This window comes from Pygocentrus nattereri, chromosome 14 (assembly GCF_015220715.1).
Source record: "Pygocentrus nattereri isolate fPygNat1 chromosome 14, fPygNat1.pri, whole genome shotgun sequence".
Classification (NCBI taxonomy): Eukaryota; Metazoa; Chordata; class Actinopteri; order Characiformes; family Serrasalmidae; genus Pygocentrus; species Pygocentrus nattereri.
In genome coordinates, this window is record NC_051224.1 from 21,044,515 (window position 1) to 21,071,016 (window position 26,502).

The window sequence follows — 26,502 nt, forward strand, 5'->3', positions numbered from 1 at the left end:
ATGTTGGGTCAGAGGCTCCTGCAGACTTCAGTGCTGCTGTGGCTGGCACAGTGCACCTTACAAGGAGGTAAGAAGCAGTGGGGGTGGGGGGGGGGGGGGCACGTTCATCTGAGGTGCTTGGAGATGCATGGAGATGCAGTTGTGTTAGAAAGATGGTGTACAGAACACAGTTCTGGAAGCAGGAGTTTCTGAGGGTTTGAGTGATATTAGTCTGGAGTTTAACACTTTGTTGAAATGAAAAAGTTAGTGCTTAGTTTTTAATGAGCTTCTAAGTCAGTAACCATGCTAATACATGCTAATGTGTGTAAACTGCATGAAATGCATTGAACTAATCTAGCAACTAGCAGTGGTGGACAGTAACTAAGTAAATGTAATTCGTTACTGTACTTAAGTAGTTTTTTTCATGTATCTGTACTTTACTGAAGTTTTTCCATTTTGGACGACTTTTTACTTTCACTCCACTACATTTCAAAGTCAGATATCTGACTTTTTACTCCACTACATTATGAGAAATCTGTCCTTCCTCTTTGTTTATGTGTGTATAAAAACGTAACAAGTTAAAAAGCAAAGAAGCGCAAAGCAAGAGCACCAATCAGGGTATCGTGTTTCTTTTTTCTGAATTTCTACAAACACCATTTAATTTCATAGTAAATTTGTTTTTGCTAGTTTATGTTTATGAACAGAGACCTACAGATCAATATAAGTTACAAATAAATCTTACACTGAAACTTTTCTTGTTTGTAAAAAGTGATTTCAGAGCCACTCGGTTCTACCTGATGGAAACTGTTTGCTTCAGTGTTTTATTATTATGATAATTTTAATACAAATCGGCGTCACTAATTAATGACCTTCTATTAAAAGACTGGTTTATCAAGAGAGACACTGGAGGATTTTCACCTAAAACGAGCTGATAAAGTAAGAGTCTTGTTATAAAAACGATAACAGGACATTAGAGCCATAATTAATCTTTTAGTACTTTTACAGTTGATACTTAAGTACATTTGAAAGCAAATACTTTTGTACTTTTACTCAAGTGGAGGTCTAAAGGGAGGAACTTCTACTTTTACTGGAGTAATATTTTACCTTGGGCATCTTTAACTTTAACTTAAGTACCTGGTTTGTGTACTTCGTCCACCTCTGGTAGTGACACAAAAAACTATTTTGTGTCTTTCTGAGAGTATAATAAAAATGTTTAGGAATAAGCCGGAAACAATGGGATTTTTTGGCTTAAATTCACATCACAATTTATTTATGTTTTTTCAAAATACCAATTTTGTACAGAAAGTACTTATATGTACTAAATCCCTGTAAAGCAAAACTTTCAGCAGTGAGGTATATATAATACGGCCAATGCAAACATATAAACAAATGCATAAATAAATTGCTTTATGATGTGAAACTTCTATTAAAATGCAAGTAAAATGATGCTTGACCTGTACAAATCTTCTGTACATGCTCCTAGTGGCATTCAGCTCATGGCAAACATCAAAAATTAGGCAGTGTGACAACCTGGCCTCACTTCTATCGTCATTCATGCAGTGCTCGATGCAGAGAGCTTGTGTGTGAATGGTCACATTGATAAGTCAAGTAAAGGTTTATTTATGTACCGCTTTTTAAAACAGGCGTTGTCGCATAGCAGTTTTGCAGAAAAATCCGGGTTCAAGCCTCCATGAGCATCGCCAGTGGCGACAGCGGCATCACATTTGGCATCACATTCAAAATGGGCAAATATTTTTCAAAAAACTATCTATCTATCTATCTATCTATCTATCTATCTATCTATCTATCTATCTATCTATCTATCTATCTGTCTGTCTATCTATCTATCTATCTATCTATCTATCTATCTATCTATCTATCTATCTATCTATCTACTTGTGCATTAGTGTCTGCAGCACTGACTTGGATGTAGTCTTGATATACAGTATACATGTGCTTCCCTTAATGAGATCCATCTATGAATGTTCATATATCTGAATTCTCCTCTTTACCGATGCTGCGACTGAAGGACATTGATCCACACTCTGACTTCATAATCGTCTGATCTGTGTGGAAGTGCTACCCGATAAAAGGTGGGCTGGATATTCCAGTCTACCCTCTTAAAAATGAAGGGACCAAAAAGTATAGAACCTCTTTTAAATCCCAAAAGAATCTTTCAGTGGATGGTTCTTTAAAGAACCATTTTTGAAGAGCCTTTTTACAACGTAAAGTACTGCCCCCCCCTTAGAACTGTACATCCAAACCAAGAAATGTTTAAACCTTTATTTTTGTAGGAGTGTAGCCCAGCATTGGGAAAAGGGTCAGGATGCCCTTTCCCTGAGCTCTAACAGTGAAAAGTCTGAATGTGACAAATTCCACTGAAGTATGGCACTATCTGTTCCTCTGCAGTGCCCTCACTAGGTAACCTCCTACACTGTTAGAAATGAAGGTTCTGTCCAGGTACATTTTTCATTCATCAAGGTACAAACAATGGAAGTGTTCCCTCAAAGGTACAACACTGGAGCTGAGACGGGGTGTGTGTAGTGAGTACAGCTTAGAAAATATCATTTCAGTGGATTATGTTTCAGTTACGTTCCCTGACTAAAGGTACTGAGATGAACCACTGAGGGTCCCACACCAGTGACGAGAGGGGAACTGCCCCAGTGACAGTTTAGTATTTTTAGTTTTTGAGAGTGTATCTGAGGGGGACTACAGTATGAGCTTTAAGTTTTAAGGCACACAAAGCATACAGACAGACTATATTACTGCAAATTCTTGACTAATAAACAACGTGTCAAAGGGAAAAATGTGAGTGAGGTTACAACAGTATTTTCCCACAGCGGTGGCAAGTTAAAAACTCCCTAAAAGCAAGAGGAAGAAACCCTGAAAAGAACCAAGACTCAAAAGGGGAACTCATCCTCCTCTGGTCAACACCAGATAGTAAACAATAACAATAGAGCTCCTTAAATAGAGAATAAGGTTTTAACGTTAGCATGAAATATTAAAATACAGGGCCACCTCTGCATGCAGCAGTGGTGTGAAGCAGAAGGGTTGTGGCTACTGCAGCTAAAATGCACTTAGCTGAGCTGAACTCTCACAAGAAAAAGGCCTGGTTATGATGGTGACACACTCATCATGGTCAGCATGCTACCATCATGGGATGCTTGCTGGGGTCTTTAGAATCGCTGCTGTTCTTGAATTAAATTGTACTGAGTAAGGAATCCAGATCAGGATTTTAATGTAATGTTTGTGCAGACCTAGTTAGGAATAAACGCTAGTGTAAAATAAAAGCTCATCTATCCACTATTGCTCAGGGATTCCTCATCTAAATGCATAGTGAATGCTTGATCTCTGAAGGTTAGTCATCTAATACTGTGCAAAACTAATAAGAAAACTGTCCTTCTCTTCTAAACAGTGATGATAGTTGTCACATATAGGTAATAGGTGTGAAAATAACTAGTCTTGTGTGATTGTATCTTGATAGCAAAAGCTAATCTGGACATGTTCAACTCTATTTCCAAAAAAGTTGGGACGCTGTGCAGAATGTAAATAAAAATGAAATGCAATGATATGCAAATCATGTAAGCCATGTTTACGGTGCCACTTTGCGGTGCTGCCAAGGATCACAGCCAGCAAGTGCCTTACATACAAAGATTCTCCAGATTCTCTGAATCTTTTAATGTTATTCTGTACCGTAGATGATGAAAAGCTATTGCTGTTTTATGTTGAGAAACGTTATTCTAAAATTGTTGCATGTAGTCTTTCACAGAGTGGAGAACTCCTCCTCATCTTTACTTCTGAAAAACTCCGCCTCTCTGAGATGCTCTTTATACCCAGTCATGATACTGACCTTTTGCCAATTAACCCTGTTTTTTTTTTATTTATTTAGCATTACACTTTACCAGCCTTTTGTTGCCCCCATCCCAACTTTTCTGGAACGAGTTTTTGGCATCACATTCAAAATGGGCAAATATTTTTCAAAAAACTATAAAATTTCTCAGTTTCAACATTTGATATGTTGTCTTTGTGCTATTTTCAATTAAATATAGGGTTTAAATCATTTGCACATCATTGCATTTTGTTTTTATTTACGTTTTGCAAAGCATCTGAACTTTTTGGAAAAAGGGGTTGAAGTTAAACTGGTAGTGCAGTTTTCTGTAATCTAGCCACGTTTGGCTGTAATCTAGCGAAATTTTGGTACAGTCATTATTGCACTACATCTCTCATCTCAGGTGATAGATATTATCACAGACTGTGGTATTTTTTTTTTCTATTTGTATATATGCCTGTAGATAGGATCTGGTTTATTTATTCTTGTTTTATGTCTACACCCATTTACGGTTACTGTATAGTGTTGTGTGTCTGCTAGTGGCAGCTAAATTTCCTTTGGGATCAATAAAGTATCTATCTATCTATCTATCTATCTATCTATCTATCTATCTATCTATCTATCTATCTATCTATCTATCTATCTATCTATCTATCTACTTGTGCATTAGTGTCTGCAGCACTGACTTGGATGTAGTCTTGATATACAGTATACATGTGCTTCCCTTAATGAGATCCATCTATGAATGTTCATATATCTGAATTCTCCTCTTTACCGATGCTGCAACTGAAGGACATTGATCCACACTCTGACTTCATAATCGTCTGATCTGTGTGGAAGTGCTACCCGATAAAAGGTGGGCTGGATATTCCAGTCTACCCTCTTAAAAATGAAGGGACCAAAAAGTATAGAACTTCTTTTAAATCCCAAAAGAATCTTTCAGTGGATGGTTCTTTAAAGAACCATTTTTGAAGAGCCTTTTTACAACCTAAAGCACTGCCCCCCCCTTAGAACTGTACATCCAAACCAAGAAATGTTTAAACCTTTATTTTTGTAGGAGTGTAGTCCAGCATTGGGAAAAGGGTCAGGATGCCTTTTCCCTGAGCTCTAACAGTGAAAATCTGAATGTGACAAATTCCACTGAAGTATGGCACTATCTGTTCCTCTGCAGTGCCCTCACTAGGTAACCTCCTACGCTGTTAGAAATGAAGGGTCTGTCCAGGTACATTTTTCATTCATCAAGGTACAAACAATGGAAGTGTTCCCTCAAAGGTACAACACTGGAGCTGAGACGGGGTGTGTGTAGTGAGTACAGCTTAGAAAATATCATTTCAGTGGATTATGTTTCAGTTACGTTCCCTGACTAAAGGTACTGAGATGAACCACTGAGGGTCCCAACCAGTGACGAGAGGGGAACTGCCCCAGTGACAGTTTAGTATTTTTAGTTTTTGAGAGTGTATCTGAGGGAGACTACAGTATGAGTTTTAAGTTTTAAGGCACACAAAGCATACAGACAGACTATATTACTGCAAATTCTTGACTAATAAACAACGTGTCAAAGGGAAAAATGTGAGTGAGGTGACAACAGTATTTTCCCGCAGTGGTGGCACAGTTTTCCGATTCAGTTTTAGTTGCCTTTAGCAATTTTTGCACATTTACTGTACTAGAATTACAATTAAGCCACTGTCCCACAGTACTTTGTGACACTGGCCCCAGCATCCGGCCAATCATCCCAACAGAGCGCTGGGATTACTTTGCATTGGCAAATAGATTGTCATCTCAGTCAATTCATGGATTAATACTCTATTTCATTGCAGCAGTTCTGCGTCACCAAATGTATTTTCAGTCCACAGATTTTTATTCCTAATCCCCATTTACACACAGCACCACAGATGGTTACATGAATGACAGATTAGGGGTTGTGTGACATGGCACGCAATACTGTACCGCAATAGAGATGTGGCCTATAAAACTGTTAGATGCTGGGATGTTGTCGTTGTCTTTTATCATATGGTTTGTGTAAATCAAGCATATTTTTCATAATCCCTGCTCGTGCAGACCATAACAACTGTATGTGAGATTTTTGAAACAGTTGATAAATAGGGGAGAAAAAAAAACTCCAAAGCACGTCTCAGTTGCCTGGACACTGGCAAGTTCACAGAGTAGCATCCGCAGCCGCAGCATAAAAGCCCTCCGTATTTCATGTCTCGCCACTATGGCTGAAAATCACAGGCCTCGGCCTGGAGGTGGCAGAGGCGGTCAAAATTTGACAACCAGCTGCGAGCGGAGGCTTTTACAACCCATGCACAGTCCATCCATTTGTCCAAGCGCATGTGCGCATCAATGGAGGCCTGTTCCCAGTTTGTGCTGAGTCGGCTCTGAGCCCAACGACATTCGCACAGCTAATCGCATTTTACGTCAGCCATCATACTTTATTGGCCATGAAAGCTGCCCTGCCATCATCCTGAGAAATGCAAACGAGGAAAGGCATAAAACGCTCACAGAAGAGGCGGAAAACATTGAATGCATGCACAGTTTTACATCATTTAGTAGCCATCATGGAGCTGTTTATCAGCAGAAGCTGTCTGTCTTAAATCGGCCTGACGCTTACTGTCTCACTACTTTACGTTCCCAGAGGCTGATGTTACACCTCATGTTGAAGCAGTGTACTCACTGTTTTATTAATTACAGTAATATCAGTCACTCAGTCAATTTATCGACTTGCTGCCATCCATGGAAGAGGCCACATTAGTACAAGTTCAAAGCCTTACATCTCTCTCTCTCTCTCTCTCTCTCTCTCTCTCTCTCTCTCTCTCTCTCTCTCGCTCCCTGCTCTCTGTGTTTTTTCTTTATCAGGCGTCAGGCCTCAGACTGGAAGCCTGGGGAGATTGGTACCGAGTCGAGGTAAAACAGAGCACAGTACTTTGTTAACCCAGTAATTAATCCAGTATTTTGTTATCCCATTCAATTAACCTAGCAATTATCTCTGTAGTTACCTAATGTTGTCCACAAATCAATGTTATTATTCCTGAAAATATCCAGTATTATTAACATCTTAAAAAAATGTTACAGAGGTAGGCAATCATTATATTAAGAGTCTTGCCCAAGGACGTATTGGCATGGAGTGCTTGCCCAGGTAGGTTATACTGCTGGCGTCTCCATGCTAGACTAAGGTTCGATTCCCCACCTGGGCATGCACTCCATATGTCCTTGGACAAGACTCTTAACATTGTGTTTGCCTGCCTCTGTAACATGATTCAGTTCTTCTGGCTTAGAGCATCTGCCAAATGCATAACTATAAACGTACCTAACCCAGTTATTATCCTAGTAATTATGCCAGTAATTATACAATTACATTATCCAAGTATTTGTCCCAGTAATTATCTCATTTCCACCTATGATGAACAGGAGGTAGCTCTTCCTGAGTATTCATTTATTTTTTGTTTTATTTTTAAGGTGCTGCTCTTGGTGCTGCTGGTCTTGGTGGAAAGCCTGGAGGTTTGTGAGGCTGTGACATTGTCTATATTGTGGCATTCCCTACTGACTACTAGAGCTGGGCGATATGGCCAAAAGTGTTATCATGATAAAAATGTTCATATCAGTTGATATTGATACATATTGTGATAAATCATTATTACTTTCGAGTTTGAAGGCTGATTTTTGCTCCTGGGTGGTTAATTTCTGTTTTAAACTATCCTTTTTGCTCAGAACATGACAAACACTCACCAAACAGTGGAACATTTCACAAATCTGTCATGGGACAGTGGGAGAAAGTTTCTGGTGAGCTGTTTATACCAGCTAGAAAAACACGGCTGCAATTTTTGTAACATTCATCATTTAAGAAAGAAAACATTAGCTGGTTCGGCACGTCAGTGATGGATCCACCCACCTTACTGCCAGTGCTCCTACCGCATCCATGTCAGAGCGTATCACAGTATTCAAACACCAGCTAGCGACGTCTGAATTTCTCTATTTTATCGTAGTAGTTTAAGGGGTGAACTGCATTATATCAACACCAGACAAACAGAGTGCTCCTTTTAGGCACATTTAAAGTGAAATCAGCAAGTTACTGTGCTGTGCGAGTGACAGAGCGCTGCATCAAGTTAGCCAACTGCTAAAAACAGCTAGCCCTGGAAGCTAGCACTCTCTCATTCTGAATGCCACACACAGTCAACCTCGGTTTAGCTTTGTTTAAATCAGGGCTGTCTTTTCCTTTCAGGGCTGACTTTCACTTTCGTTGCTTGGGAATGCAGTACTTAAATATGACTGTCTGAACACTGTAATAGTGCTGTAGTTGTGAATAGCAGACATGATTTAACGTGATTTAAAGTTGGTTAGCATGTACGGAAAGAGGTGAGTTCACTGTAGGTCAGCACAGCCACACCACTGATCTTGTCACTCACACTTGGTCACAGGAGAACAGATCGCCGGTTGCTCCATTCAGACAGGCAATGTATAACGCCGTGTTTTGTAGTGTATGTAATATATTTGGCGACTCATTTCACTCCTTGAGCCCCCCAATCATGTCAGAAAAATTGGGAAGTGCACCTTCTTGTGGCAACAGCAGAGTAGTGGCGCTTTCCTTGCAGTAGAAAACGCCACCACGGCTGTCGCCACAATGTGTAAGTGTGAGAATGCTCTATTATATCGAATGTTTCTTATATTTTTATTGAGGGAAGTTATATCGTTATCGTTTTATCGCCCAGCGCTACTGTATACATATTGCTTTCTTCAAGTCGTATTTAGTGCTTGCTCTGCACTCTTTCTGCACTTTTCCTCCCTAGGCACTGGTATTCTCGGAGGCCGTGGCTATGGAGGGAAACCTGGAAAGGCAGGCAGTAAGTACTATGACTTCCACCCACTGAAGTGTGTGTGTTGGCTGAGGGGTGGTGGGGCTTGTGAAAGTTGTAGGCATGTCCTTGCCAACAGTTTCTTACATGTGATGTAGTATTTTATCCTGTGAACTACTGATATGTGTATTTGAGCATATTTAAGTGTATTTAAGTATATTGTTACTGTCATATAAAGCTTACTATTTACTATGTAAACTTACTATTTACACCAGTTGAAAATGCCAGATGCCCTTTATATTTCATGATAAATCTTTGTGAGATTTGAGGTTTTGTTACAAAAGAGACAATTTAGCAATATAACACTCTAATAACAGTAATTGCTTTAATCTCTCCTGTGTTCTGTTTTAAACAGCTGGTCGCTACCTTGGAGGTGAGTTGACGTCATTAGATCTTCATTGTGCTGGTGGTAAAGGAAGGATAGGAACATTGTTGTATATAATGAGCAAAATATGTCCATAAGAATTCGTATGGTGTTGTTTTCTTCAAGCGGGAGGATACAGGCCCTTATCAGGCAGAGGAGGTGCAAAACAAGGCTACGGAGGAGCCCTAGGAGGTTTCGGTAGGAATAATAATGCCTTTCCCATATTTTCTGCCATCAAACATTTCGTGCATGTTTTAAATAAAGCTTCAAGTGCCCTTCGTTTCAAATGCAGGTCAGAGAGACCTTAAAGTACAGGTGATATTTGTAAACAGACCCCTTTCTGGGATGCTCTGGTTGGTTTCGGTTGTAGGTGCTAGTCTTGGAACAGGACTTGGACTTGGACTTGGAAACGGCCTGGGAGTGGCCCTGGGGTCTCAGGCAGGAAAGCTAGGAGGGCGAGGTGAGAGACCTTCTTGAAAAAATAGTAATAAACAACAAATATTTCAATATTATTGCAGTGTCTAGCAGTATTGCTTATTTTCAGAAAGGGTTCTTAATAAGATCAGGCCTAATTGATTATTAGAATGAATTAATTCACTGTCTGCTTTCCTTCAGGATACACTAATGGCTATGGAGTCCAGCCAGGTGAGTATGTCCTCTATGGGTTATGTCTTTGTCAGTGTGTCCTCTGTGGGTTGTGTGAGTATGAGTGTGCTTAGCTGAGTTCACTATGTCTCCTTACCATGTGGCACCTGGGGACGTGAGTCTGATCTAATCCAAAAACTAAGATTGGGCCATGATAGTAACACAAGTTGTGATATATGCTTTTCATTGGCTATGATTAAATGCCATGGTGTTGATTTATATGGGTGGGGTGTAACTGTGTGTTGTGCGTGAAAGATGGAGCAGTAGTTTGTTTATTCCCATTTGCACTAACCTTGGCCTTGATCCTGTTTTGTTGCTAGGTTACGGTGCCGGTGGATACCCTAGTGCTGGACGTGGTAAGTCAGTTCGCAGTAAGCGAGACTTTTACTCTCATTGGGCCTTGTGATTAACGACTAACCGGTAATATATTTTTCCAGTCATGGCATTTTTTATTGTGTTTCATTTTTGCACACGTAATATTTCATTTGCTGAATGTTTTCTTCCATTTTGTGTCCTGAATGTGTGGCTCCTGTAATTTCATGTGTTTTATAGACTCACACTGTTTATTTTGTGAAATCTTCCTTGTCTTCCTGTGATGATCAGCCAAGGTGGGTACTCACTGGGTACTGTCAATCAAGGAGATCAGAAAAAGGCCTTTTTTTTTTTTAGTAGAAAATGACCACCTCTATGGAAATATGTGAGACACATCTGCCCTTGTTACTTTATGAGTGCTCTACTGTTTCGTGAATGTATGGAGACTGTGGTTATGGTACCTGATGCCACCAGTAGGTGATGTAGCCGGGGCTGTTCCCACAGGACAGGGTCTTGAGACCTCCAAACTGGGTAAAAACAAAAATGAAAATCTTTTTGAAGTTGTATGTGTCCTTTGTATCCACTCCCTTTTTATCTACTCTACTGTGTCTGTAATGTTGGTTTGTAGCATAACCTGCCCCTCCACACAGTTTTACCGCATCTGCTTTCCACATCTCTCAATTCAGTTTACGTCACAAATGTTTTGATGGAGCCGACAGTGATCCCTGGCTTTTGTGTGCAGGTGTGTGAAAACAGGCCCCCTAATGTTAGCTGGGTCTTTTTTGTCAGTAGATGTGGATAATGGATCTTAAAATAACATGCATTTGCATTTTGTTCATGTGCATGTTTTTGATCATCCTCTGATGCTGAGAGCAGACAGTCACTGCATTCTTCAGCAAACACCAGCAGAAATGCTGGGTTTATGTGCTGTTCTTGTGTGGTTTTTGGGAGTTTCTGAAAGGTTCCCCACCATTAAAGGTTCTCCTTCATTGGACCCATTGGTTTGGTCAGTGCTTTCATTCTTCAGCCAGTAATATTGGTGCTGGTTGTCACTGTGTAACAGAGCGGTTTCTGCCTTTCTGTTAAATACTGTTATCTGTAAAACTGGACAGAAGTGTCAAAAACAAAGGCAAGTCTACTTGAGATTATTTAATAACTTGATGTGATTTAAGGGCACATGTGTGATGCAGGGGTGCAATATGTGTGGTTGGTGTAGAGTAGTGGGTAACATCTCTGCTTTTTACACTGTAGACTAGGGTTCAATTCCCACCTGGATAAGCACCCTACACTATACTAATAAGAGTCCTTGGGCAAGACTCCTAACACTACCTTCACCTACCTGTGTAAAATGATCAAAACTGTAAGTCCCTCTGCCAAATGCCATGAATGTGAATTAGTTGACAGTTGATCAATAACCAGCAAGCCATCAGAGTATCAATTATGAAATGGATAGTTCTAGTCGGTCTGGTTGACTGAGCCATGTTCAAAGTACTCAGTATATGCACACTCATAATGATTAGCTACTAAAAGTTAAAGCTATCCCAAGTCAAAAGGAGCAAAGCTAGCTTTAGCTCAGTACCTATAAAAGCCACTTGGGCCTTGTGGACCTGAAGCTAGTGATGGTGTTTCACACTGCTTATATTCAGTCACAAGGAGCCGCAGTTTCAGTTTAAAATGGAAAGGCTTTAAAGGTTTAACCTCTTTGTATTACTTCATCTGAACGAGAAGTAGTGAGACTTCCGGCTGTTTCACAGGCTCAGATTCAGACAGCTCTGGCTGTCCCTTCAAAGACTGGTAGGGAAGTCTTGAAGCTTTGATCATCAAACCAGTGATCAAGTCTTGAAGGAACTTTGACAAACTGTTTAGGACCTGTACTTTCAAACAACTTCCTTTGGCTGCAGACTGAATAAATCATAGAAACACTTATGCAAAAAGCACAGATGAGTAAAAATCTGGCAAAGAAGCAAGTCTTTTGCATGTTTTGTGCAGGTTCTGTTGCTTCCCTTTGGAAAAACCATACCTTTAATTACAGGCTCTCTTGAATGAATACCATGTATGCAAGATAGCAGAAGTCTCAAAGGGTCAGGTTTTTTTTAGGAGAGCAAGAGTCTTGGTTCTCCTTCCTTTTCTGCACTAAAGGGCAAACACGTTGATGTGTTAGATGCTTGTTGAATTTGCATTTTGTGTATGTAAGACAAGGTGTCCATTGCTTGCTTTAGTTCCTCTGTCTGGGTTTGTATTTTCTCTGGATTAGTATAGCTTGTCTTTCACAGCTGCAGCTAATGTGACATTTTTGTGACCTTTTACACTGTTAAAAGCATCATCTGTTGTATGAACCACTTTAATGTTCTATCCAGCAAGAGCTTTTACTTTTAGTTTAGCCGAGCTAAAATCTCGCCATAAAAGCACTATTAACCCTTATGTGGTGTCCATGTGTTCGTTACTTAGATACAGCCACAACTCTTTATGTAAAAATACCAGATGTTTAAAATATCACAAGTGTCCAGCGTAGGGTTCTCCTTTAGCAGCTGTAGCCAGTCAGCAGCTTGTGTCTATATATATATATATAACAAACACACACATACACACACACACACACACACACACACACTCGCAGCAGGCCATGTAGGAGGAGAACATAGTGAATGACACAGCACCTCCACACTTTTACTCCCTGTGGGTTCAGTTATTTTATATATTCCTCACAGAAAATGAGCAAAGGCCAAGAATCTGAGGGTCAAATAATAATAAATCGTATCATTTTTTTTCTTTTAGTAAACATTGAAAATGGGTCCCACAGACCTGAGCACCACACAAGGGTTAAGTTATTATTGTTCATAATAACTGAAAAGCTACTTATGTTTTTGTCTTGCCATCATTTAATATTTGTATGCATTGTGTTTGAGTTTAACTGTGTGTGTGTGATTGTTTTCCTTTCACAAGACATACCATTTCTTGTTGGTTGATATGTGTACGTTTGTAGGTAATGGGCATGGAGGAGGACTTCCAATTGCGCAGGGAGAAAAAGGCAATGGTAAAAGGACTTTGCATTCATTTGTGAGACTCACAGTTCAGTTGCAAATGTCCCGTAGTAAAAACAATAAGATGTTGTACTCCTGTAGCTTCCTTCTGTAACCCGTGTTGTGATCTTTAGGATATGCTTCAACTCCAGGAGTACCAAATGGACAAGGTGTTCCAAGCAATGGTAACTCTCTGGTGTCTGTATGTCTTATGTTTGTGTGTAGATACAGTGGTGCCTCATTGGCTAGTGGCTTAGGTTGTATTTGAGGTGTAGCTGTGTCCAGCGGAATGACCTCTGGGGGAGTTAAATAATGTAAGGAGATTATTCACACTAGCTTGAGCCTAGCATCTGTTGTCTTGGTCTGTAGGTTACGTCCCAGCACCAGTGGTACCCAATGGACAGGGAGGTAAAACCAGTGCTCTTCAGTCTCACTTCACTGTTTAGTTTTATAAAATGCTGTTAAATTGTTGTTACAACCCCAGTGTTGTGATCTCCATCAGGGTATGGCTCTGGAGCAGGGATTGTTAATGGAAATGGAAAGGGAGCTAAAGCTAACGGTAAACCTGCATGTGTGTGCCTTATAGTTGACTTTTGTGCCATTGTATTGTAATTTATGATCATGTTTGCTATTATTTTTAGTTCTGAATGTGACGTATAGTTAACTAATAATGTGGTCTGTAGGCTACAGCCCAGTGGCAGGAGTGTCTAATGGAGCTGGAGTTATAAGCAACGGTAAAGCACCACAGCCATATCCATACTTGTCGATTAAACACTGTGTTTCTGCAGAGTCGACACTATTGAATGATCAATATAGCAGTGAGTCTTGACCGGTAGTAGGAGAGCTTGAAGCGATGTTAAACCTCCATTGCATGTCATTGCATCTTGCTGCCTTTATTTTTAGCTAAGAATTGTTATTACGTCTCAAAAGACAGAGGAAGATGTTACGAACTGTTACAGAAGATTTCATCATTTTGCCACTAGACTTGTAGAGAATGATCTTTTTAGTGGCTAGTCATGAGCGCTGTGCTTTGTAGGTTATGGACCAGGGCCTATAGGAGTCAATGGACAAGGAGGTAAAGGTAAAAGCCTGCCAAAGTTGTTTCTAGCAATCTATATGAGCATGCAATACCCTACACTGCATATACCAGTAGTTCCCAACACTATTCCAGAAAAGCCTTTTGCATATACCTTTCTATCCTTAGCTTGTAAAAGGCTTGATAGTTACCAATGGAGACCAGTCAGAGCTGTGATTATTAATGGGAACCACTGATGAACTCATACTCATTGAATTAAACATACATGATCATTTGAGTTTAATACCATATCATGAAGATGTAAATTGTATACAGTGCTGAGTTCCCTGTGGGGAGAGCCATCTCAACGCAAGGCTTCCTTTTAAAACTTGGTCACATAGAGTGTGATTTGTGTTGAAGTGTTGATGGTGTGTTTTTAAACTTACTATTGATCCGTATGGTGTAGGAGGAGCCGTGCTCCGCAGAAAGGCTGACAAACTATCCAAGACCGGTAAACTCCCTAACTAAAGTGTGTCATAGGCTGTGTGTCCACATGCATGCCAGCCACAGGGTGGTATTTTTAACGTCCTAAATCACTGGGCTAGTCAATGCAATCTCTGCCAAGATGATGAAGGATTTAGGCCTGTAAAAATCCACCATTCACTATGGATCTTCTGCTGCTTCACCTTGATCTGGCTACACACCCTACATATACCTCTCTTATTCAAGGCGTTTGACTCCCATGCTCCAACCCTCACTTCCTTTTTCCACTCTTTTTTTTCTCCCCTTTTTGAATTTGTTGTGCTGCTGAGCACTCATTTTGTATGTGCGTGTAACCTTTCAGTTCACTTTCCTTTATCACTGCACAATCACTTTGGCTGTTATCACAGACGTGCACACAGTTTGTATGGTTTGTCATGTGTCACTGTTTTTTTGGCTCCACAGGCTCTTCTACCATGCTGTTTAGTGATGTATGTAATATTGGGGTAAAGTGTAGGTGATAAAACCACAGTGTACATTCTGGACAGTGTGTATTGTGTTATGTAGGGTATTTAAGGTTAGGGGTAGATGTAGAGTAGGTTATGTGTAGGGTAGTTAAGGTTAGGGGTAGGTGTAGAGTAGGTTATGTGTAGGGTAGTTAAGGTTAGGGTAGATGTAGAGTAGGTTATGTGTAGGGTAGTTAAGGTTAGGGTAGATGTAGAGTAGGTTATGTGTAGGGTAGTTAAGGTTAGGGTAGATGTAGAGTAGGTTATGTGTAGGGTAGTTAAGGTTAGGGGTAGGTTATGTGGTAATAGATGCTAATTATACATTTTATACGCTGTCCTTTGTGATTATATCAACTACACAATACCATGATTTTCTGCTCCACAGTTTCCGTGCAACTCACATGTCTATCAAGGAGCGCCGTTTTATCCGACTGTCTCAATATCAGTGTGTTTTAAAGCCTGTGTGATTGTTTTTGATAGGGTACGGCCTTGGCACAGGCAGCTATCCAGGAGCCGGTATAGCTAACGGCTATGAAGCGGGTATGAAACTGTTACGAATCATAAAGATCATCTGCACTTTCAATTAGTCCTATAAACAGACCTGTTTATTATATTAGATTGAAGCAAATGTTTTGAATATACAGACACACTATATGATTGTGTCCCAATCTAATACTGGAGTAATGAAAGGCTTTGTGTATTTTGATTTAGCTCTTGGCTGGGGTGGATTACCTGTTGGTAGAGTGGGCAAACAGACTGGTAAGGCCATTTGTGTTTTATTTCACCTTCATTTCTTTCTCTTTGTCTCATTTTCACAATAGTGCTATTCATTTTTTGCTAATTTCTCCTTCATGTGCTGTTCTTTGATCTTAAATTAAAATGTGGTAATTGTAATATATTTTATGCTATATACGCCAACCGGCCACTTCAGTAAGTGGATCTACACTCTTTGGCCATTTTATCAGCTCCACTTACTGTATAGATGCACTTTGTCGTTCTACAATTACAGACTGTAGTCCATCTGTTTCTCTGCACTGATGTGGTCTGTTAGTGTGTGTTGTGCTGGTGTGAGTGGATCAAAAACAGCAGTACTGCTGGACTGAGAATAGTCAATAATATCCTGTGGGCAGCGTCCTGTGGCCACTGATGAAGGGCCAAATAAAAACCTGCACAAACTGTGCAGCAGCGAATGAGCTTTCGTCTCTCATCTCTACAATGTAAAATGACAAGGTAGGAGTGTCTAATAAAATGGACAGTGAGTGGACACAGTGTTTAAAACCACACACAACCCACACTAACATGCTACCACCACGTCAGTGTTACTGCAGTGCAGAGTATGACCCATCACCAAACACCTGCTGTCTGGTGCTCCTACAGGAGACCTGTCCACTGACCAACAGGGTGAAAGGGGGCTAACAAAGTATGCATAGAAACAGATGGACTACAGTCTGTAACTGTTGAACTACACAGTGCAATTGTAAGGTATGTGGAGCTAAAAATGGAAAAAGAGTAGATAAAGGTAAGTGGCCAGTTGTGGTGTGTGTGTGTGTGTGTGTGTGTATTAATGTGTGTGTATATTAATGTGTGTGTGTGTGTGTGTGTGTGTGTGTGTGTGTGTGTGTGTGTGTGTGTGTGTGTGTACATACACAGATGCTTGTTAACACAAATAGCTAATCAGCCAATCACATGGCCGCAACTTTAGGTGTGTAGATGTGGTCAAGATAACTTGCTGAAGTGCAGACCGAGCATCAGAATGGGGAGGAAAGGTGATTTAAGTGACTTTGAACGTGGTTGTTGGTGTCAGACGGGCTGGTCTGAGTATTTCAGAAACTGCTGATCTACTGGGATTTTCACGCACAACCATCTCTAGGATTTACAGAGAACGGTCCGAAATAGAGAAAATATCCAGTGAGCGGCCAGTTGTGTGGACGAAAATGCCTTGTTGATGTGAGAGGTCAGAGGAGAATGGGCAGACTGGTTCGAGATGATAGAAAGGCAACAGTAACTCAAATAACCAACCAAAATCTCTGAGGAACGTTTCCAACACCTTGTGAAAGTATGGCATGAGGAATTAAGGCAGTTCTGAAGGCAAATGGGGGTCCAACCCTTTACTGGCAAGTTGTACCTAATAAAGTGGCTGGTGTGTGTGTGTGTGTGTGTGTGTGTGTGTGTGTGTGTGTGTGTGTGTATAAATATATATATATATATATAATGTTATGCCTAAGACTTTCGCGCAGAAATTTATTTACATTACTATGCAAAAATCTTTAAATTGTCCTAAATTGTTTAAAACGGTCTTTTTCTGCAGTATGTTTTGCCTGTATAATATAACGCTAAATACTATTAATAAATAGAGTTAAACCTTACAAGATTTTTGTTTTTTAAAAAAGTTAATACGTTGGTTAGAAGAATGAAGTTTGGGGAAAAAAGCTTGGTTCCTTCTTGCTAATCTTCAGTGCTCTCCAGCTGTTTCTTGGATTAAATTCCATCAACAGCACACCAGATTAAATTTAATGAAGAGTTGAATCGATAAATTAGGTATTGCATGGTAACTGCAAGGAGGGCTTTGGAAATGGTTGAGCCAGCACACCTACTGTTCAGCTTTTCATATCATTTGGCCTAAGACCAAGATGGCCAAAGACTTCTGCACGGTGCTGAGTGTACTGAATGTTTATCGAGAACGAACTCGGACCGCGGTCCGCCTGTTAGTGACCTCTGGTGTAGAGGCTCATATCAGTGTTCTACCTGCATACAGAGAGTTAAAAGCATTTTCGAGTCTTTCTTGCTGTCCTGTTGTTTAGATAAGCTAAGACAGCTGAGGGAGAAGACTTCTGCTAATGCATTGCTAACTGTTATCAGCATGTGTATGCGTGTGCATCTGTGTACCACAGGCCGTCCACAGCTGCTGCCGTCACTCTCAATATATCGTTTTCTAACCAGTGCTGGTCACATTCTTAAGAGGGCACAAACATCATGTTCTCTCTCTCTTTTTTTTTTTACACAAAGCTTTACATACAACTTGAGGCAGATTTTGTAATATACATTTTAAACCATGCATAATTTGAGGCAGTGAAATAATCAAGCCATGCCCCCACCCCCCACCCCCCCTCTCTACAGGCTATGGCAATGTGTATGGCATTAATGGATATGATGGTGGCTATGGAGCTGGTGAGTGTGATCATGCCTTTATAACACTGTCTCAGCACTGTACTAACACGCAGGCATAATTATAATCAAATGGGAATTATAATTATGTTACAGAGGTTGGCTATCCAGCAGCGTTAGCTGATAGCACTGGGCTTGGAGGCAAGGCTGGTAAGAGCTGAGTCTAACTAAACACTTTAAGCACTTGGGAGCAGGTAAACTTAAAGTTTCTCACAACTTTCTTGGTGTCTGTGCAGTTGCAGTTGAATCCCAGAGAGTGCTTTGAAGTTTTAAGGAAACAAGTCATACAGCGTCACTGTTTTTTGGCCTTTCACCTGTGGGATGAGTCAAAAGTTGAGGCCCTGTAAGACCCTTAAATGCCACAGATTTTTCAAAATGTCCATTGTTTATTGGTTAGCGTGTAAACAAAGCTGCTCTGAGTGGTTCGATGTGAAATGCTTCGTTCCAGAGAAACGAACCAAGTCAGAATTGTTCGAAGTGGTGGTGATAGGAACCAGACATCTGAGGTGTGTAATGCCTCTAAAAGCTCGTTCACAAAACAAAAGGTTATTATATGCAGTAGTTCTAAATACACAGCCTGACGTCTGAGACACTGATTGATGCTAGCTGATAAAATATTGGCCTAAAAAACTTTTTTAACCCTCTACTGCACAAATTAGGAGAGCAGTTAAAAAGATTTGATTCATGTTTCTTGCATAAATTGACCTGATTATTAAATTCAAAAACATTTTTTTAAAATAATTATATGTGCAGGGATCCTTTGCTTGGAGGCAGGAAGAAATATATAGAGCCCTGTTTCCTGAAGTGGTGAGACTTGGCTGGTAAAGGGCTAAATCCATTCCACTGTTGCGCAATGTTGCTTGTAGGCAACATATTTCTGCAAATTCTAATGATACTAGATGTTTAAGAAGAGGTTTAAACATGTTTAAGAGAGGTTTAAGAGTTAGTGACCAAGTACATGCTTTTTAATGACTTGCATGAACTCTGCCCTTCATTGTTGACCCTTTTATTTTAATTGTAAAGTGAGGAAAATTGATTTTTTTCATTCAATAGTAGGTTAATCAATTTATTTTAATCCATTCATGGTTAAGGGACATGTGATTGGCTTTCTAAGGCAAAATAGTCCCCAAAGAAATGTAACGCTGGCAGACAAAATCAGATGCTCGCAGCAGAGGTTTGATCTTTATTGTCAAAGCTGTTGTCCAACATCACAGTCGATAAACAAAAGCAGAAAATCAAAACACAGAAAACCAACAGAACAAAAGGCTATAGCTAGAATCAGGGTCATAAACAAGAAAACGGTTTATACACTGGACAGCAGTCAGGAACACGGGAGAAATGATCGATATGCACATGAATGTGACAATACTTCACAAGGAACATAAGCTAAAGTCTGGGCTTAAATATTAAACTAACAAATGACAGAAACAAGGAGCAGGTATGTGAACTGTAAAGTCTGGCGCTGATGGGTGGTTCGAGTCCTGAGTTATGTGAATGCAGCAAGGAGTTCTGGCAATTGGAGTCCTGGGTGGCCCCGTTGGATGTAATTTCAGGTTCACTGGTGGCTTTGAATAGCAAATAAAATGGCTATATTTGTATTGTAGACATAGCAACCCCTGGTTCCTATCACCACCACTGTAAAGAAATCTTTAGTCTTTAAGCTTCACTATAAATGAGGCATCTTACACCAAAGCACTCTGAATGACTCTGTTTATACACTGATCAGGCGTAACATTATGACCACCTCCTTGTTTCTGTGCTCATTGTCCATTTTATCAGCTCCACTTACTGTATAGGTGCACTTTGTAGTTCTTCAGTGGTCAGGATCTGAGAATGATCCACCTCCCCACTAGTACCTGCTCTGTGGGGGTCCATGGGGGTCCTGACCACTGAAGAACAGGGAAAAAGGGGGCTAATAAAGTATCAGAGAAACAGATGGACTACAGTCTGTAACTGTAGAACTACAAAGTGCAGCTATACAGTAAGTGGAGCTGATAAAGTGGACAATGAGCGTAGAAACAAGGTCATAATGTTATGTCTGATTGGTGTATCTCAACCATCTGATTATGCAGACATTTTGAAAAATTGTTGGAAATTCTTTTTAATGTTCGACATATCATGATTATGTATTAGGTTAGCATGTGTGCCTATAATGTCTGCTTCTTTAATGATATATGGGTAGTTCCTAACTTATGATTCCACCTGTAACTAATTATCCACCAAGAAAGGATAAAGTGATGAAGCGTGTTGATTTATTGTATTTCAAAACCTTCATACTTCTTAATGAGGGTAACTGATAAAAGGTACTGCCACCTTCCAGCTGTACCATACATATTAACACATCTCAGCTAATCCTCAATGAGAGATCCTTTTGCACTGTGCATTATTCTGTGTGTAGAACTCAGCAGCTTAGGTTATTTGATGTGTCTTTACTGCTGTAGGCCTGGGAGCTGGAGGCTTTGGCGCTCCAGCACTGGGAATAGGCACCGATGCCAAGTCTGCGAAGTACGGTAAGAGGGGGTCTTTCAAACCGGTCAAGTTTGTTTCCATCCTGTTTGATGAAATCTTCGTAGCAGAAGATTTTAGAGCTGGAGTTAAATCAAATCATTGATTTTAGGGCCGGACTAATCAAATCATTCTGCTTACTGCAGTTTTCTATCACCGTCACAGCACCACAAGCATTTACAGTTTTGTCTGTGCAGCAAGCATTTTCTTTTTTTTACAATAAAACTGTGAACGCCATATCACCTCCTATGGTCTGTATGGTGTCCTGCAGGCTTTCTAAATGTTTATATTTATATATATTATGTTTACACAGCAGTTTGTTCCAGCCACTCAGGCTGATTTGAGAAGCGTTCTAACCGTGCTGTTATTTCGCCATAACATCACAGGTTTTTCACAAACACTGTATCACTCCGTTAAGACGCCGTTGCTAAGCAACAGGTTTTATTGCTGTAGGAGACGCTCAAGCCATTTGAACCTTTTTACTTCTTACTTTCCCACAAACAGAAAATGGACACTTTTAAGATCACATCTGACCGACAGCCGATTTGGTCAGACTCTGAAGATGAGACGACACTAAATTCCCAAACTGTCATCACAGATGAGCAGCTTATAGTGGCAGCTGTGACAGAAGAACAGCTAAACAACCTGGAATTAATCAGCCAGAAATGAACCCAGTACCATAGCCAAACAAAATGGGCTGTAAGATGCTTTACAGACTGGCTGGAGCAAAAGAACATTAATATTGATCTGGCAAAAAATGACAAAACTGAGCTAAACTTGATATTTCGGGAGTTTTATGGCTCAGTCTGATTTGGTCAGACTCTGAAGATCAGACTCTGAAGATCAGACTCCACGTTTGGTGAATGGTATTCAGTTCATTTCTGGTTGATTCCAGGTTGTTTAGCTGTTCTTCTGTCAGAGCTGCCACTGAAAAGCTGCTCAGTGGTGACGAGAGTTTGGGAGTTTAGTGTAAGGAGCTGGAGAGCGAACTGCTGACTGTGCAGCGAGTGGGCGGAGCTCATTACTCTGACATAGCAACAAGCTGCTGGTTAAGGAACTATAATTTGGCTGAAGGAACTGAACATTAAAACATATTAAATGCCGCGTTCACAGCCCAGTTTATTAATCTCTTACTTTATTTATTTAACTGTTGTATAAAAGCAATAGAACACTCAAAGTCATGTGTTAACGCTATAGCATCACGGCTCTGATGATCTACTGCGACCAAATCTCAGCCATGATGTTATTTCGTGATAACACACGACTTTGAGTGTTCTATTGCTTAAGTACATAACAGAGTATTACAAGGCACTTTTTAAGGGGACACACCAACAACAAATCCACACATCAACGTGTATTTCATAATCTTTTATAATGTTTCATAGGTTGTTGCATTGTCTGCATTGTCCTAGCATATCTACTTAGACCATTTCCTGACTGATGACCAGTGTAATTTCCTAACTGCCCTTTATGAATGTGTGGGTGCTCCTTGATGCAGTCACTGTGTGTTGTCTATAGGAGGCGCCAATCCAAGTTCTGTGCTTGGTGCTACTGGTGGCCAGCCTGTTGTGTCTGCTGGACTTGGCCATCAAAGCAAAACAGGTGGCTATGGAGGGGCTCCTTATGTGGGGCAGACAGCAGGCCTGGGACCTGATGCTAGTCTGGGTAAATACACACCTGCGTTACGACGACTGCATGTGGTAAAGCTGTGCGTGTGTATGTGAGTGTGTCTGTGTGTCCAAGTGCAATTCAAATGTCGATGCAAATCGCTCACTTCCCTGTCTCGTAAGAATTTGCTTGAGGATTTGACTCAACACGAATGCTCTACAACAGTGAAGCTCTGGTGGAGAGATCAGAAGAATTCACGAAGACAAGTCAGAGAGGCGATGAAGAGAAAAGAATGAATGCTTTAATAGTGAACAAAAGATAGTTGGTGACATGGGATAGAAGGAAATCACTGAAATGTGGGGCTAGAAAACATCCGGATTTAGAAATACTGGTTTAGATGTAAGGGTAGGCAACTTGGCAAAGATATAATATCATGATACTTGAAAGCACTTTCATGATACTCAATACATTTCAGGATATTTCAGTTTTTGAGGTTTGATAAGTTTAAATGAGCAAAATTCCACATCAGAGCGGCTTATTTTATCATAAAAGACTCTCTAAAATGCTGAGTAAACATCTAAAATTAGCTGTATAGAGTGAAATAGTGCAAACATCACTGGTGTCTGAACAAAACCTTGTATATGCATTTTTGCCATTTTTCAGTTTTTGACATAAATGCCTTTTGTTCTTTACATTGTTTGTAAATTTCATGATGAATGGACCAAAAGAAACAGCCCAAAATTACGTAGAAAAAAACTCTTACACTAAAAGTGGAGTATGTTTTTTCTTCTCCTGTAAAGTCACCATATTGGAGATACAAGGCTTTGTTCTGACAGAAGTGAAATGCAGTTGTTTAGTGTTTTTAGGCAGAAATGATGCCACAGCATGTTCAGAAAAGCATGCTATGGTGTATTTTTTTAATACATTATCAACTGGACTCCTGATCCACAGTGACTCTACTGGGACGGTGACTAAAGCCCATCTACCTTTTCTCTTTAAGGTGGTACCGGTGGAGTCCTGGAACCTGTGACTGGTAAATTCACCCACATACTGTAGTTCTCCTTTTCTAATCAGAGCCATATGGATAAGGTAGTGAAATTATAAGATTTACTACAACTATTTGGACTAGTCTTAATTAAAGGCCCCCATGTCTTGCACAGGTGGAGGAGTGGGTCAGATTCCATACAATGGAGCACCAGTGATTCCTGCAGGACTGGAAGGTCAGTTAGAGAGAATGAATGAGGGAGAGAAACAGTAATTATTGATCATTTTGGATCGTGAAACTACAGTGGGTGTAAAATACTCCGACTATTTTGTCTGATATACCTACCATAAAGGTGCACTTTAAAGATATGCAGTTACAGACTGTAGCCCATCTGTAGCTACACAATTTATCAGTTGCCCTCCACCCCATTCATTAATGGAAAGGGACCACCATTGACCAGATGTTATTTGGGTGATGGACCATTCTTAGCACAGCAGGGCCACTGATATGGTAGTGGAATGGTAGCGGGTATTGTGCTGGTACAAGTATGGTGGTGTTGCTAATGACACCTCAAATATCTGGTGGGCGGGGTCCTAAGGTGGTCCTTTTGCAACAGTGGACGAGGTAGAGGGGGGCTGATAAATTGTGAAGCAACAGATCGGCTAGTTTGTAGCTGGAACCCTAGAAAGTGCACATACTATGTAGCAGGTGTTTATGTTAAAATGGCCAGAGAGTTTATGATTTCATGTGGTGTTTGTTATTTTGCCCCTCTCGTATCTGTTGTGTACCCCCAGCTGAAAATGGCTATGGCTATGGTCCACAACAGCTCAATCTAGGAACTGATGGAGGCAAGTTAGCATATGGTGAGTGAACTGCTGTGTGTGTGTGTGTGTGTGTGTGTGTCTGTTGTAATATCTTTAATGGGCAGATTAAATATTGTTTCTTGCTGATAATTTCTCCTGTTTTTAAGAAAGAGAAATAACAAAACCTCGTATCTCCAAAATGTTAACTTTACAGGAGAAGGAGAAAACCTTCTTTACTTTTAATTGTAAGTCAATGGAAACTTTGGGCTGTTTCTTTTGGTCCATTCATCATGAAATTTATATACAATGTAAAAAACAACAGGCATTTTCAAATTATGTCAAGAGCTGAAAAACATCAAAACACAGTGTCAGTAGATTGTTGATAATTGGCACATCTCTTAGTAAATCTGCCCCTTTACTGTTATTCAAATGACTGACCTTTCCATTGCTTTGCAGAAGATGGAGGAGCATATGGAGCACAGCCAGCAGGTACACACACACACACACACACACGTTTGTCTTGTAATACATATGAGGACGTCCATAGCTTTCTATTGATTTCAGTATTACTGTAGCTAAACAATACTACACCTAAACCTAAACCTAACCTTGACCTCAGTATCCAAATGGCAATTTTGCTACTCTTTTTGTTTTCAAATAAAAAAAGTATTGCGGTGATAACAGCTGACATGGGGTCCTCACAAGTATAGCACTACAAGAACATACACACATGTAAACATAGATCTTCAATGCGTAGATTAGATTCATAACTGTTCTCAGCCTGGCTTTGATGTCATTATCAGCTCACAGTATACAGTATGTCTTACTGTAGCTCGTACTGTTTAAAGCTGTTCTGAATATACTAATCGATAATGTCCGTGTGCAGGTTATGGGGCAGCTCTTGGGGCTGGAGGTCAGGCTCCCTATGGAGGTGAGATTTATTCCCCCTATTTGAATCAACTCAGCTTTCTCAGTAATTGAAGCCATAGATCTGGTCATGAGAAATGAATATGAATTTACTCTGTCGACTTTCTCAGGGGCGAAGGATGGCAGCAAGTACGGCCTGGGCGGTTTTTACGGAAACAGAATTAAAGGTGTGAAATAAGGAGGATGTGGGGACGTTGGGTTTGTTTGTTTTCCGCTGTATGTGCTACTGTTCGAAATAAGTCGCCTTATTAAGTGTGTTGTTGTTTTTAGACTGTATTTATAGTCATTTTACATCAACCACTTTCAAATATGGGAATGTATGAATATATAATAAGTCATTTTCAGTGCTGTACAGGTGGTCATGATGGAATGGTCTGATGTTTTTTCTGCTGTTTATGTTCTTTCTTGTTTAATATTTTGTCCAACCTGCTTTCCCTCTGTCTTGCTGTAGGCTGATGTCTGATGTGACTTGGCGTGAATTGGGCTTCACCCCTCCCTCTGTACCCCCCACGTCCTTCATCAGTGTGCAGTTTGTGTCTTTGTCATCGGCCTGTTGTTGTCCTTGTCTTGGGTCTTTGTTTGGTCATGTGTGTGTAGTGTAGTGATGATGGTCATGTTCTTGATTTGTGTCCCCTGCCCCCCCTGCACCCCCCGCCCCCTCCTCTTCTCTGCTGTTGTTGTTGTTTATTGTTTGGTTTTGTTGTTGGTCTCTGTATCCAACTAAAACCTTTTACGCACTACTTTCAGTTGTTATTTTAATTCTTATTAAGACTAAACATGTGCCCTTATTTACGGCTCTGACTAGTCATTGTGTCATTTCCGCAAAACATTTAAAGACTGAGAAATCCAACCTTTTTCCAACAAACTATTTTTTTAAAAAATCTGCTTTTTAAAGCACTATTGGAACTAGTTTGTGTATATGTGATGTGTGGGATTTGATTAGCCTGTTACTTTGCGGTTAAATATTTGTATAATTTCCATTTTTACACAGAAAGACGCATTGAAAGGCCATAGCTCATATGTTCAGTAACCAGAGCTACGTTTCCAGCACTTTCTGCCCAAACTTCAAGCTGTAACATGGTAGTAGGGATGCTGAGGGAGCTGTGGACCCCCTGAATTTTAGGATCATCTCTCTGCAGCTCTCAGTTGTTTTTCTTCAGCCATTATAATAATCTCCCATTAGATGTGCACGTGCAGACAGACTATGACACAAATACTTTCCACGCCAATCTGATTTGTCAACATTCAGCTCATTTGCATAAAGTTAGTCAAGCCACAGAGCAGAGGGACACCAGTGTATCATGAGACATCAACCATTTCTGTAATAATTGTATGTGCATATCTGTGTTTTACCACAATGATACATTCTGTGTCAAGTTATCCAAACAAATCAACAGTATTGTCATCATAGTGACGTCATTGTGTACGTCAGCTATATGCGGGAAGACAGTTCAGCACCCTCAACCTGAAACATCTGCCTTAAAAAGGTTTGTGATATAAATGCTTTTT

At 40.2% G+C, this 26,502-nt stretch overlaps 1 protein-coding gene across 1 annotated transcript; it reads left to right on the forward strand.

Moving 5' to 3' along the window:
* LOC108427305 (glycine-rich cell wall structural protein 1.0) lies at positions 1 to 25,640 on the forward strand. Its single transcript, XM_037544911.1, has 25 exons — positions 1 to 67; positions 6,665 to 6,712; positions 7,265 to 7,306; positions 8,593 to 8,646; positions 9,014 to 9,031; positions 9,149 to 9,220; positions 9,393 to 9,482; positions 9,638 to 9,667; positions 9,988 to 10,023; positions 12,963 to 13,013; positions 13,134 to 13,184; positions 13,369 to 13,407; positions 13,502 to 13,558; positions 13,683 to 13,733; positions 14,036 to 14,080; positions 14,481 to 14,525; positions 15,481 to 15,540; positions 15,712 to 15,759; positions 23,279 to 23,311; positions 23,439 to 23,498; positions 24,058 to 24,126; positions 24,523 to 24,555; positions 24,953 to 24,997; positions 25,104 to 25,160; positions 25,445 to 25,640. The coding sequence occupies exons 1-25, from the start codon at positions 1 to 3 to the stop codon at positions 25,447 to 25,449; spliced, it is 1,206 nt and encodes a 401-aa protein (XP_037400808.1). The 3' UTR covers positions 25,450 to 25,640.
* The last annotated feature ends 862 nt before the right edge of the window (positions 25,641 to 26,502 follow it).